This window comes from Lutjanus erythropterus, chromosome 20, assembly GCF_056507025.1.
Source record: "Lutjanus erythropterus isolate fLutEry1 chromosome 20, fLutEry1.hap2, whole genome shotgun sequence".
Taxonomy (NCBI): domain Eukaryota; kingdom Metazoa; phylum Chordata; class Actinopteri; order Lutjaniformes; family Lutjanidae; genus Lutjanus; species Lutjanus erythropterus.
Window position 1 is genome coordinate 27,230,212 of NC_139336.1, and position 15,266 is coordinate 27,245,477.

At 38.0% G+C, this 15,266-nt stretch overlaps 1 protein-coding gene across 1 annotated transcript; it reads left to right on the top strand.

Moving 5' to 3' along the window:
- Positions 1 to 231: 231 nt before the first annotated feature.
- On the top strand, positions 232 to 13,826 carry pstpip2 (proline-serine-threonine phosphatase interacting protein 2). The gene is made up of 14 exons (XM_084745509.1): positions 232 to 347; positions 2,242 to 2,342; positions 5,819 to 5,893; positions 7,280 to 7,314; positions 7,438 to 7,544; positions 7,629 to 7,691; positions 8,797 to 8,895; positions 9,375 to 9,420; positions 10,284 to 10,363; positions 10,452 to 10,550; positions 11,618 to 11,714; positions 11,866 to 11,950; positions 12,079 to 12,116; positions 13,336 to 13,826. Exons 1-14 carry the CDS (start codon positions 315 to 317, stop codon positions 13,389 to 13,391), a joined length of 1,014 nt encoding a protein of 337 aa, XP_084601635.1. The 5' UTR covers positions 232 to 314; the 3' UTR covers positions 13,392 to 13,826.
- Positions 13,827 to 15,266: the final 1,440 nt, after the last annotated feature.

Here is a 15,266-nt window from a genome sequence, read left to right on the forward strand (position 1 = left end):
AAAAATCCCTGTGAAAATAAAAAGAATAATTTTAAACTTCTTTCAAGTTATCAATACATTGTTTATCTGATATTCTTATTACATTTTTGCAATTCATGTCATCAACACTGGAAGGATGGATAACAGCTACACGTGCACACAATCCTGACGTCCGGAGTGGTTTGTTATCATCATCACTGCGCATGCGTGAAGTTGACAGGCGGCGTGTTTCCCCCGCGTGCCCAGCCCACTGTGCCACTGAGGTTTTTAACAGGCACAGAGGAGCGGTTAGTGTCTCAGTGAGCTAACAGAGCTGTCCTGTCCACTTCACAGTCATGAAAAACCTGCATTTCAAAGATTACTTCTGGGTGAGTTTCTACTTCTAAGAGTTAATTTATTCATAATTATTTTTAATATATAAATGTGGTTGAAAAAAGTAAAACTGCGTCATTAAATTAAACCATGGCACAGAAAGATGCGTTTTGCTGAGTAAAGTTAAGCTAATTTTTATGTGTTTCACAGTAATTTCTCTTCCTGTTTAAGTCGACTTGTGATGGGAACATGTAGTTAGGTTCCACTTCCCAGCTCCACCTGGGTAGATGATTTATGCGGTGGGGAAGGAACTATTTAATTATATCCTTCACTTCTGAGTAAAAGTGCAAATACTTCACTGTAAATTACGTAGTTAAATGTCCTATATTCAAAGCAAAAGTACAAGTAACTTACTGCATTAAAAGTGTACATTCTTAATGCAGACATATATGGCCCCTAGTGCTACACCATTATATATATTATATTATCATTATTATTATTGTTAATGGTGTATTAATATATAAATGGCATCTTATTGTTGTAGGTGGTTATGGAGCTTATTTTAAACTACTTTAGATACTCTTGTATTGTTTAATTTATTGAAATGCATTAGACTTGGGTGGTATTATTATATATTTAGGGTATTTAGTAATTCTGAAGGTATGCTTTTCACTACAGCCATTGTGAATGAAATTATATAAAACATACTGTAGAAGCTGCGTATGTTTTTTACTGATGGAAAATGAAAATAAAATGAATTTGTTAAAAAAGGGAACTTAGCTTCTGCTCAATAGGTATCCCTTCTAATCAGTTAATTAGTTGTGGAAATATTACCACATAGAACTTTATTTTGAGAGTACTTCTTCCAACTACAAAAGCAGTTTATTAGCTACATGGTTTTATTCAGTTGCTACAATGACTTTTATCACCAGCAGGTCAGTTTTTATGTTGCTGTTGGTTTGTTTTTTTTACACAAATACCGTCATATACCGTATACCCCGGTGAAATGTCAGGAAGGTATGAAGGTATGACAAAACATACATAACTGTCACGTAAATGTAGTGGAGTAAAAACCATTGTCTCATAATATCTTTAACAGAGATAGAAAGTCAATAACCCACTGATTTTTACATCTACAGTACATGTTAAGGTTGATTATTAGGTTGGTTAGCCTTAGCTCACCTAAATTATGGAGAGGTGCAGGTCAAAACATCAATTTACACTCTGTGTCGAATATCTTAATGTTAAAGTGTTTATTTGTGTCTGTGTGTAGCTGTCCTGGGAACTTCTTTCATTGTGTGAATTCAGAGTAAAACAAGTTTAGACAGAGCCTGCTCGTCTTACAGTAAAAGGAATGGGTGTTGGTTGGAGAAGTGGTGATAGACGTAGTGTTATGGTAGCTGTAAAATCCCAAAGGTCTGTCTGTCTGTTAGGTATTAATAATATTTCTATAATGCAATATCTATCAATAAATGGGGCACACTTTATAATCTTAATCTAAACAAATAATCCCAACTGTACCACACAATATTTTGAATGTAAAAAGTAAAGTACAGGAAGACACAAAAATATAAGAAAAAATAAACATAAGTTTGTAATGAAAACTTTATTGCCCCTGAGGGATTTTTTTTATGCAGAAGGAGCACAAAAACACTTCAGCAGCCACACATGACAGCACATAATGTAACATAAAGTGCAATACAAATAATATTTGTAAGTGTTTTTACAGGTTTTTTTTGTATTCTATATGTTTTATGAATACACATTTTTTTTTATTATTGTATGTTTATTTTATTATTATTCTCCTGTCTTTTATTAGGCTGCTCAATCTGCTGTTCTCTTGTAATGGACATGATTGTACTTGTATTCCCAGTGTGACAATAAACATTTTGAGCCATAATAAAATCAAAGAAGATGAACAGAATTAAGTATTTTCCATCTTGTTGACAGAACTCTGACTTGACGTCCACTGCTGGATATGATGCCATCATCCAGTATCTCAACGATGGCAAGAGGACCTGCAAGGAGGTGGAGGAGTTCATGAAAGCCAGGTAATGCATGTCATGGTCTATACTAATGCAAAATAATAATATTTGTTTGTTTACTCTGGTCTAACACAGGTCAACACTGTACGGTAGCTCTGTCCAGCTGTGCCAGTTTGAATACTAGTTGTACTGGTTGTTAATATGCAATTAATAGACTAAAGAGACTGATAAGGCCAATTTAAGTAAAGGCTACACAGCGTAATAAAACCATAGGCCTGATGATCCATGTGTCACATTGAATGCTATTTATGTAGCAGAGAATTAAATGTTTTATAGCAAATGCTATGCAAGAGACAAAAGCGTCAGATAAAGAAACAGGGGAAAATGAAAGCAAAGGGAGAGGAGGAACATGAACTTCAGATTTTGCTGTTATTATTCTGTGAAGCTGAAAGGTTTATTAGCAAGAGGAGTGCAGCAGTGTTATCTTCTGCCAAGTCAAAGAGGAAAGTATGTGTGACAATTAGTCAGCAAAAGCCAACAGTTAGTCAGTGATGTGGTTGTAAAAATCTGCTTTGTCTGAACCTGTAATGAGAATGTTAAATGCCAGAAAAACATCCCAAATGAAGTACTCCATACAATCCACAGTTTTAATGTAGTGATTTCAAGGTTTGAAAAGTGCTTGAATTGTGGATAAAGTGCTTGAAACTGCAGTAACATTCGCTTGATAATAAATGGCTGCCTGACAAAAGCAGTTAGTTAACTTCTTAGATAAAGAAATAAGATAAGTTGTATATTTGCTCAGCCAGATTTCATAGGAAGTAGGGATGTTGATTAATCATTAATCGATTAATAGGCATTAAGAATTTAACCAGTGGGGCGCCTCTGTAGCTCAGTTGGTAGAGTGTGCGCCCCATGTACTGAGGATATTAGTCCTCTGCAGCGGCTGCTGGTTTGACTCTCGCCTGTGGCCCATTTGCTGCATGTCATCCCCTTTCTCACTACCCCCTTTTGAGTTATATCTTCAGCTATCCCTTAAAATAAAGGTAAAAGCTAAAAAAAAAAAGATTAAACATGTGGTAATTGATAATTAATTAATATTCTAGAAGTGTCATTATTGCAGCTATTGTTTAAGGAAGGTGCATAAAGTTCAATAATAATAGAAATAATTATTTTATATATAAATGTCATTTGCTACAGCTGCTGGAAAAGCTTGACAATGCACCTTGAAAACTGCTTTAATCTGACTTTTGAAAAGGTGCATGAACCCCGTGTCCAATGTGATTTGCATTTGAATTTGAATGGGCGAGTAATATTCTTATCTGGGGGACTTTTTTCCTACTTTTAGGGTAAATCTGCAGTCGCACGAGCATGTGTTCCTGCACACTACTGGACTGTGGTAGTAGACCAGCGGAAATGAATTATTCTAATAAGAGGAAGAGAAGAAGTGCTCACAACATACAGTACTGTGGCTCCAACCTTTTATAACAAATAAAGTATTGTGCAGGGTTGTCCAGTTCCATTTTATAGTAGGGTCATACAAAGTTGGACATTTGAATTTTGATTTCCTCCTTCCTCATTCGATAAGTAATCTGTCCACCCTCCCACATAAAAACACACACACCCAAGTTCTGTTGGCACCCAGTGACATAGACTTCATTGCAGTACAAGTATTCAAAAAATCTGCTGTTTAACATTCATGATTCAGTGAGGAAACAATAAAACGCACAGCTGTGGAAATATAGCAAAAGAGGATATTACACAATAACATAACAGGAACTTTCCAAATATAAGAATGAAAATAAAAGCATTTTTAAAAACACATGATCCAGAAGTTCCCACAATACTGCAACAACAGTCACGCTGAGATTAAAAATACCCCTATGGTAGAAAAACATGCTTGATATACAGTATTATGTGGTGTGAAGTAAGAAAAATCAGTTGTGGTATATGTTAGGAATGTGTGTAAGTGAGAGAGCATGATAATTTAAGTAAAGCAAAAATAAATTTACAGATTATAAAATGGACGTGATGTGGACAATGTGTATCACATTCAGTTTATAATTACATGTGTGCTGTTGTATTTATTCCCATCACAATAAGAATGTAGGTAGACATTTTTATCAGTGGTGTAGAAGTGCATGCATGCATTTAGAGAGTTACGAATTCCAAAACCTTAACTTTGTACCAAGTGCTGATCTGATACCACTGTGTTTAAAAATATATATGTATTATTTTTTAACAGCTGTATACGTCTAACTCTGTGTGGATGTAATGTGATAGCTATCGTTGTTGTTTTTGGCTTACAGGACACTGCAGGGAATTTTCAAGGCTATTAAATTGCATGGTATCAGATCAGTGCATGGACTCGTGAACACACTGATACTGCATAGAATATTTTAGGCTTTATTGATATCAAGATCAGAACAGGGCTACTTGCATTTGCACAAAATATTATGCAAACACGTGCAGTTACACACAAAGCCCTTGTTGTGTATTCTGTAAATTGCACCTTGTCATTTGAGTTTCTACAGTGCAATGGTCCTGTGGAGTTCCTGATTATGCAAACTAAGCAAACAATAAAATGATAAGATTCATGTTGTTATAACTAAATTATTCCCAGTAGTTGTGAGGGTTATGGCTAACACTTTACTCTCTTTAAGTCTCCATATTTAGCGCTTGTTCGCAGTATATAAACATGTATTAAATGGTTTCTAACACACTATAATGCAGTTGTATGCACATATTAATTGTCAATTAAAGGGCAGCTCCGCCTGCATTCTTTTCTGTGTTTTTCACATGGAAACTTAGATGTTAGCAAAAGTGGTGTCATAGGTAATATCGCTGATGCCCTCCTGTTCCTCAGCCCAGGGGGGTTTTATGTCACAATGTCATCATGCAGGCATGAAAATTAAATATGATAAATAATGGTCCCCCTGTTTAAGGCACAGTATGAAGACATCATTGTCCCTCTGTTTATATACCAGCCTCCACTTATGATTTCCCACTGGAGAAGCTATAGTCATTGACAAAGACCTTAGTGAACACTTGCACATAAATGCTGAATACTGGGACTTAAAGGACCAGTGTGTAGGATTTAGTGCCGTTCTGCAGTGAACTTGCAGATTACAAACACCTCATCTCACTCTTCCCTTCCAAGCATGTAGGACAATCTATGGTAGCGGCAAAACTTACAAAAAATGCAAAAGGCCTTATCTAGAGCCAGTCAAAACATACATTCCTGCAATAAATCCCTGTGAATCTTACATGACAGACATTTAAAGTAAAGTGTTGCCTCTGTTGTGAGCATTTTTATATTTACTGTATTTTTCTTACATTGTTTCACCACGAATTTGATGCAAAACACTGTGATGGTACAGGAAAGAAAGTCACGTGTATGTCAGTATAAATATAGTCCTGTCTCTTTTCTTATCAGTCAACTAACAATTTGACATGTAAATCTGTGACGTTTGTTTCTAAAAATATTTGTTATCTTATGTTCTTTGTATGTATGTTTGGACTTTTTCTCTGGTTGTTTCTTTCAGGGCATCAGTTGAAGAGAAGTACGCCAAAGATCTCCTTGGTTTGTCCAAGAAGGTGTGTGGACACAATGAGATGAAGTAAGCAACCTCAGAGTTGAGATGCTGTTATTATGTGTTTGAGCAGATCTATTTACAGTCTGTCTGTGCAGAGGTGACATGGCGGTTACTAGTTTTGATTTACTGTAAGTGCAGAGCAGACACAAAGGTCAAAGCAAAGTTAGAGGAGTGGTAGTAAAGCCTGGTCACCAAATGTGGAATTAGTATTCAAAGCACAAATGTTGTTTCTTAATAATGTTGTATAATTGAGTCAGTTTCTGTCTCAGTGAGTCTAGTTTCCTTTCTGTTTGTGGTCACATGAAGAGTGTGACTTTGTTCTGCTGTGACTGTTTGGAGATGCTAAGGTGAGAAGAGGAAGGAAGACCAGTGGGGGAAGGAGAGACAGAGACATGTTTTACTTAATGAAATAATGGTTGATAATTGATATTTTTTTCTATTAAAGGCACTCTGGAGTTTATTGTAAACACACAAAAGGATCATTTACAGTCAGAAGTTGCACTGTGTGAATCCTTGAGTGAGTTATCTGCAGGTCTTGAAAAGTCTTAAAAAGCATGAATTTCAGTTTCCTCAAGAGGAAAAGTATTAAGAGGTCTTACATTTCGTTAAGAAATGTGTTTTGTGGTTTCCCTTGCCTGCCATAGGAGTCACTAGTATTTCTAAGATGTTTTTTATATGTGATAAACTTAAAGTGAGGCTGGTGCAACAGTGGATTTTGGACACAGCTGGCTGTTCAGTCTTTTTTTTTAAATGAGCACCAGAAGATCTATAGCCATTACAGTCGCAAAGTGAAGATTTCAGCAAAACTCTAAATTGATTATCTCTGTCAGGCGTGTGCCTAATATCTTAATAAACTGTACAGCCATAAGACTTTTTGTGGCTCCAACTACTTACATGTAACTAGTTACCTGTAATTAAATCTGTTACAGTTACTGACTAACAAGAATGCACTAAACATGCAAAAACAACACATGAGGTAACATATTTTGACATCAATTTATCTGCAGAAAATGATGTACTTCCGGGTCGATTAAGGAGAGGAGGAGGCAAAATTCAACGTAACGAAAAGCACCCAGAGTGTCGTTCCTTTGTACTTTTTCTAGTAGGAGGTTGAACATTTTTGAGTTCCACATTGTCTGGAACGCAGCAGTAGCTCCATTACCACCACCAAGTGTCAGGCATGACTGACAACAGGATGTAACTCGCACCTCCCACGTCCTTGTGGTGTGTGTCCAAAGTGCTACATGCGGTCAAAAACTTGACATGGTAGCTTTAATTTCCTCTTTGTGTGTTGTGCAGAGGTTATTAAAGCGTTTTATGGAACCATTGAGGTTACAATGTGAACTCATTCATACAGATTTTGTAACGTGTCAAATCCCTCTGTAATCTTGTTTTCTTTTTCTTTTTAAGCACATTAAAAAAATCTCTGGACATGTTCAAATTACGTAAGTGCTTAACATTTTTCAGTCTTAATAATGCTGCTATTCAGCCGCCATTATTTGCTCTTTGTCTCAGTTTATGTTATTTGTGTAGCTTCCGAATATAAAGCATGTTTTTTACCCTCGCAGAGACCGAACACGTGAGCCTGTCACACTTACAACTGGCACAGAGCATGAGGGAGGAGGCCAAGAAACTGGAAGAATTCAGAGAAAAACAAAAAGAAATGAGGAAAAAGGTCAGCGCTGTGATGCACCGAGGTGACTGCTGCATTTTACAACACATATTAAGTTGGTAACTAGATATGACCTTGTCATTTCAGATGGAACAGCAGATGGATGTTCTCCACAAACAGAAGGCTTCGCAGTTCAAGAAGACAATGGATGTAAGTAGAAGTGAAGATGTGTCTAAAGTTCAAAGTTAATTATTAAAGGCTTAAAAGAAACGACAAGGAGGGCAACTTTGAGACTTTCACCCAAGAGTTTTTCAGTTTCTTTTCCTTCTAATGATAAACCAAGCTGATTAACATATATCAGTCACACGCAGGATTAATCATACACAGTGATTGACCTACAAAACTAAAATCCAGGTGCAAGGTTCATTTATTTCTAATTTTATAGCACAGGGTTGCACAGGTTGTAGAGTCTTTCAGCCACAGCCTGATCCATTGATAATGAGTCCATAAAGTCCTTACGCCCTTTCTCCAGACTGAAACAGGGCTCAGTATAATTCCATTATCATCATGAAAACTATTACAAAATATAATTCATGGTAATATAAAACACTGACATTTTATTTGCCATGCCTGTCTAATTGCCTGCCAATCAAAACATCAATCATCAGTTTTGACCTGGACTGCCACAAAGGTGCTCTGTTCCTGAAATTTACCAAGCTAGCTTGCAGTCCTGACATGCAAATCGGCCACCTGACCATGGTACAGGGGGTTAAAAACCTCCCGAGGACATGATTCAGGACTTGTTCCTGCCTCTTCATTTTGAAAAAGGCATGGCCAATGGGGAAACCTCAACACTCAACTGACCAGTGGCGAACTTTCATGTTCATAGGGCTGGCCCCTCAACCAACAAAGTGACAGCGACAGGTAGTCCATTTGTGACTCATGTGAGAGTTTCAGTTGTGTTGTGAAAATGCTTATCCTATCTCTGTTCTTCCTCTTCGGTGGGGGAAGTTGTTTTGACCAGTCTGGGAAGTGAACCGCAAGGGATCATTTAGCACCATGAAAATCTCTGCCAAAAGAGGAAGTGCCTCCCATGCACTGTTCAGATGAAAATAAAAATTAGTCTGTGGCACCAAAAGAACTGGATGTCAATCGATTAATGCAGTCCAGAGGCAGAGAACACCATGAATCCAATGACGCTCTTGGTCCAATTCTTTTAGTGCTGCTACTTCCTTTTCTAACATATAACCTTTGTGGTTATGACCGTCTTTTATGCATTGAAGGAATTTAATGCTGCCTGTGGTGTTGTCCCTAGACAAAGAAGACGTACGAGCAGAAGTGCCGAGATAAAGAAGAAGCAGATCAGAATGTGAACCGAAACACCAATGCCACCAACACCAAGCAGATAGAGAAGGTAAAGTGATGACAGCGATGCAAGATTAATGTGTTATGACAAAACAGTGAAATATAAACTTGGAACATTTATTCTCCACACCTTTGGACTTGCATGAGGGCGGTGTTTTATCAAACAGCAATTCTGATACACAGCCACAACAGAAAGCTTTTGTTTACAACATAGTAGAGGTAGCGGACATCTCTCACCTGTTTGGTCTGCTGTTTGAGGAAGGTCTGACAGTTACACACAGGCCCTGCAGAGAAACACAGACAGACTCTTGTGTTTAATGTAGATGTCTATTTATGCATTTGTTTTGCTTAGTAACGTTATTGGAGGTGTGTACCAGTACAAGAATGTACCAATTTTGTCTCTGTGTCTCAGACTTGCTCCAGCTGCCTTGTGTATCAGCTCATTTGACTTCTTTTTGTTCTGTATTTGTTACGTGTTATCTGTTCCAAGACTTGGTACTCATGTGTTCTTTATTCATCATCTTTCAGCTCTACACAAAAGCACAGCAAGCAAAGCAGAATGCAGAAGAAGCAGGTATGTTTGAAAAAAAAAATGGGGGTGGGTACAAAAAACATTGTCCAGTGTGTGCAAACTTGTACTAGGTCCTGTGTTTGTTTATGTGGGCATGAGAGGAAGCAGGGAAGGTTTGGTGGTGTTAATCAACCTTATGGCCTGGGCATAGAAACTGTCTTTAGGTGCATCTCAACCGCAGAAGCTTTCCCCAGGAACTAGGAACCTTTTGAAGAACTGTGTGCATTTTGACAGCAGGAAACATGGTCTAAATGTAGTTCCAGGGTAGTTGATCTACCCCCAGAAAGAAATGAAAAGAAAAAGTGGTTTGAGCCTTGAAGTCCTACATTTCAGGCTCCTGTACTGTTTGCCTGATGGCAAGAGTGTGAGGAGGATGTGGCGGGGGTTACACATCAATAGCTGGCCAGAACATCAGGAGCAATTTGGGGTTCTGGACTGAAATATCTAAAACTATTGAATGGATTTACATGAAATTTCAGAGGATGAATCCTTGTCACTTATCCAGTGAAATATCTTGTAAAAATTGGCACAAAACTTTGTACAGACATTCGTTTCCCCGAGGATGAATCCTGCTGACTTGGGGTTTTTCCTTACTTTTCCTCTGACACCACAATGAGGTTGATGTTTTTGTATTTTTCTGAAATCTCTCAACTGGTTTTCTGTGAAATTTGGTACAGATGTCAGTGATGCCCACTGACTGATCGTCTGACTTTGTGGCACATTCATACTCTCCCTCAGGATATCTTTGATCACTTTGGTGATATAAAAAACAACTACAGAGCTTTAGTACCATGTGTTAATCAGCTGAGGTATTATCACTATATTTATACTGTATATGCTGATGTATGTATGTGTCTGATTGGCAGACAGGTTATACCATCAGAACGTGACCACACTGGGAAAGGTTAGAGACGAATGGCTGAAGGAACATATGAAGGCCTGTGATGTAAGACTTTGATTTTTTTTTTTTTAATTTTCAATTTAACTCATCTTGTAAATGAGCTGAATGTTTCTGTCATGTTTCTCCTTCACAGGTGTTTGAAAAACAGGCAATGGAGCGTATAAACTTTCTGAGAAATACAGTCTGGACTCACCTCAACCAGCTGTCCCAGCAGTGTGTCACCAGTGATGAGGTAACGCCCACGCTTACAGTAACCTTAAAGCTGCTACAATTAATCAATACAGTGGTCGCTCGTAGTGGCAAACCCTCAGCAAATTATTATAAGATTTGTCTCTTTAGAACATTTTAGCATCTTTCAGCTCATTATTTTGGCGTGACGGCCTCTAAGTTTACTGTTACTGTTACTCTACAAGCCTACTGTACGCTACCTGCTCAACAACAAACAGCAGACAGGGTTAGCGATTAGCTGGTGAACACAGTGGAGAAGTTAGCAGATAAAGTGTTAGATATTTACCTCAGGAGTTGGTGGAGACCACAAACAGAGCTGAAAGGGCAATAAATGTTGAACACGCAATCACCTGATGGACACAAACATGTCTTTAAGGGAATGCTAATATTGCTGCTGGCTAAAATGTGCACATTAACAATTTTATTTGGTGATAACATGCCAGAGTTGTGCTTACAGCTTGTTCTGCGGCCCCCTACAGGCTGCAATTAATGCAGGCTTAAAGGGATGGGTCAGATTATTCTAAGTTGGGTTGTATGACGTACTTATCAATAGTCAGTGTATTAGTTACAGAAGATGCTAGTGGAACGCCCCTCGTTTGGAGAAGCAGAGAGGAGCACCAGCAGCAGTTTCCTGTCAGGAAAGCCTGTCTGATGGCAAAGCGAAACAGTGAAAATATTTAAAATAAAGTGTGCATTCAAACTGTTATTCATTTTCTCAGGTGGACCTTTTTTAAGTGGCTAAAATGCCTTTTGCTGGTGAACCTGTCCAGGGGAGGTCATTGCTTAACTTCTGTGCCGTTGCCCCCCTCTGCTCTCCAAACTGGGGGTGTGGTGGTTGCCATTTACTGTACTTACACAGACTATCAATAAGTACCTCATATAACCCTACGTCACATAAGCTGAACTATCCCTTTAAAGTCATCTGCAAACTAAGAAAAAATGTTGTATTATTAAGAAATCTCATTCATTCTTTCTTCGACAAACCTTAAAGCATCAAGATAAGGATGTGGCTTAATCGGACTCTGACGTTGGTTTAACCGTCACTCTTTATGTGTGTGTGTTTTTTAACAGCTGTATGAGGAAGTGAGGAAGTCACTGGAACAGTGTGATGTTCAGGAAGACATTGAGCACTTTGTAAACCTCAGACGGACCGGTGACAAACCACCAGGTATCAACTTACACTTGCATTACTGCGTCATCATTAATGCAGGAATTCAAAGCACACACACAGAGGAAGGGAGCTGCCAGACAACACACAAGCTTTTGCTCTTTGATTAGTTGGCGAGTATGTCAACCGAATCAGCCTTTCTCTCTTTCAGCTCCTGTTTTGTATGAGAACTTCTACAGTGGTCAGAGGTCTCCAACTGGACCTCCACCCTCTCGACTGCCTCCTCCGGTTATCAGGTAACCAAGAGGAAGACTCCAGGAGAGGCTGCCACCTGTCTGATTATCCATCTATCCTTCTGTTTAACATTTCAGCCTGTTCTTCAGTACGTTTAGAACACCGTTCATGTTGTTTTGTGAATTTGCAGGAGGGGGCCATTACCTGATCCAACAAACCACAGTAGAGGTACTTTTTTTTTTTTAACCTCAGCACAAAGTATGGCGTGTTGCTTGCTTTAATGAGGTAGCTTGGAGGCTTTCTTGATGTTTTGAGCAGCATGTTACAGCTAGTTAACTTAATATGTTGTTTGCTGTTATTAGCTAGCATGTTGTTAGCTGATGGTGTTAGCCAGTGATATTATAGACTCACAGAGGTGTACGTTCTGTTAATTGCTATGGTGAAATAGCTGTGAGGATTGGCTCTTAACTATTTGTTTTCTTATCAACTTTTATCTACTCATTCATACTTTAAAAGCCAGAAGCTCATTCAAATATATTGTTCCATGTTTTTCATACTAATTAGACCCTTTTCCACTTTTTGAACTACTCATAATCATAAAGTTGCTTCCCCACGTAAATGAGCCAACGATTCAGTTTAGTGTCAGCTTTCAGCACATTTTAAAATGTTCCACATTCATACATTATTGATATTATTCAAAGTTTAAAGCCAGCAGTGCAGTTTAGCGTCAGCTTTTAAACATTCAGCACTGACACCACAATCTTTTTCATGAATCATCTTGTATTATTGAGAGGGTGCTGACCTATTGTTGCTGACTATTTTCAAGGGAAAGTCGCTGAAAAGCAGCTAGATGTCACTAGATTACCTCTCATGCTACTTTTCATGTCCTTGACAGTCGCTAAAAGGACCTTAAAGTCGCCAGATCTGTCAAGAAAGTCACTAAGCTGGCCACACTGTGCCCACCAGATGATCCTGCTTACACTTGCCTGCACTTTTACAGTTTCATATTGAAACCACAATCTTTTGTTTTGTTAGAGAGATCGAGGGACATGATTCATGAAAGGTCTTGACATCTGGACTTCTAAGCTTAAGTAGATGGATTGTAGATATAAGACTGGGTCGAGCTGCTGAGTACTGTGTCTGCTCTTTTCTTGAATAAGAGTATTTAAAGGTGAGTTAGGACAGAGTCAGAGAGAAGTGTCATCTACCAGAGGCCTGATACACACTGCAGGACCTATTGAGAGGTCAAAACATCATTTATCATGAATACTGAGCTTTTCTTGGAACTCACCCAGCTGTTGGTACATTTTTCTGAGTATTGGTCGTCACCTAAGACATTTTCAGTGGTCGGATCGGTGCTTGTGTCTTCATTATCAACTGCATAACTGCTTCACATTTCTGCTTTTCTTACCTGACCACACCATTTTGATTTTTGCTTTGATTGCAGACGATACGGTGTACTCAACAGTGCAGGACGCCGGGTACAGCGTCATCCAGTACTGACACGCCGATGGACTTACTGCACAGCTTCGTGATGGACATGAAGCTTACAGAAGTCTCATCACTTCCTCCCATGAGATTTCCTGTACAGATGATATCGCGCCAGAATGGAAATGAGTGTCATAAATGCGTACCTGTATATTTTTGTGATGTGTGATATTTTGGACATATCACAGTGTTATAAACAGAACAGTCAACGTCATCATTATATTCTTAGGTTCTTGTTTGACTTTTTAAAATCAATACAGGATAAGGTGAGAACTTACAGGAACAACATTTCCACTGTTCAGACATAAACTCTATTTATTACCCACAAGTTTATATTGTGCAGGTCTCTAGCTTCAACAGTTGCAGCTTAATTTATCTTCAGTTTTGTATTTATTTTTGTGGATCTGTACTCTATTCTGTGAACTTTAAATATAGATTCACAAAATAAGATAACACAGCATTGGCTTGCTTGTTTTCATTTCCTCTTGCATGTGAGAGTAGCTGGTCAGCTGACAGTGATCTTGTGATTATAACTCGAAGTCTCACACACTCTTATTTACCTACAGTGTGCAGAAAATGGATTAAAACAGGTCCTGTTTTTCTTATTTTTTCTTGTGACAGTACTGTTCCTCGTTTATGTGCTGAACAACAGGCTCTTTTTCTCTTCTAAGAAGGTTAAGTTAGATTGAGATCTATGCCCTGTATTGACGTTCAGGTGATTGAAAATGCCTATATGTGATGATGACCTGCAATATTCTCTGAATACTTGAGGATTGTTGGAATTTTTGCACTTTGATTTTGCTTTATTTATATTAATAATATAATTTGTAGAAACCGCTACATACTGTGACCGAATATAAATTAAATGGCATATCGGTGTGCAGCTGACCTGGTGTTGGTTTTGTACAAATAAAATTAAAGTTATTCTCAGCACTTGAAGCATGAAAATGTCTTTTTCCACAGTTTATTATCTTATTTCCAGTATCGTTCTTTGCAGCTCAAGTGGTGACACACAGTTCGTTTTAATGAGTGAACTGCTCCCTCTAGAGACGTGGCACTAACTCAGACTGTACCGTTGCATCCTGAACATACTATTAAGCTCTGATTGGTGCTCTGCTTCTTCTTATTTATAAAGTATTAAAACATATTCCTAGAGCTGCAACAACTGTTACTTTCACTGTTGTTTAATCTGCAGATTATTTTCACAATTGATTAATTTCTTAACCTAAAGAAAATTGTGAAAAACGCTTACAACCCAGAACCCAAAGTGAAATCTTTAAATAACTTCTTTTGTCCAACTGACAGTAAAAAAAACCCTAAGATTCTTTATTTTTCATCATTAAAAGTAGCAAATCATTACATTTAAGAAGCTAGAACCAATATTTTTTTTGCTTAAGAAGTGACTGAAACAATTAGTTAATTAATTTTCTTCAGTTGACTAATCAACCATCTCTAGTCCAGTGTGTAAGATTTACACACATTTATGAGCAGAATTTGGCAGAAATTTAAGTATAATAAGTTCACAGATAAAACATTTTCAACCATTCCCTGTTTGCAGCATCACTCATCTCTGCCAGACGGAAAATCCAACCACTGCAGGTGAGCTGCATGCAGAAATCAAGCGTCACCATAGGCGTAACTTATGGGGGAATGGCTAGACTCACCTTTTCTGGGAAAAACCGTGTGAATCAATTTATTTTCAGTGTTAATTAAAAATGCTTGGAGGACCACACCGGGTGAGGCACGGTGTTTGTGTTCTGGAAGCTCTCCACCAGATGCCTCTAAATCCTACTTAAAGGCAGATATTTTATTTTGTATGTCAAACACAACACAATTAAAAGTTCCAATAAAAATGTGTACAGCTTTATTCCCACCACATTCGGCAACATA

What these genes read in the sequence shown, in the direction of transcription:
- pstpip2 (XM_084745509.1), top strand. Translation starts at nt 315, where the DNA reads ATGAAAAACCTGCATTTCAAAGATTACTTCTGG. An exon ending in GAGGAGTTCATGAAAGCCAG is followed by an intron (nt 2,343 to 5,818) that starts GTAATGCATGTC and finishes TGTTTCTTTCAG; the next exon opens with GGCATCAGTTGAAGAGAAGT. An exon ending in GCAGAATGCAGAAGAAGCAG is followed by an intron (nt 9,421 to 10,283) that starts GTATGTTTGAAA and finishes TCTGATTGGCAG; the next exon opens with ACAGGTTATACCATCAGAAC.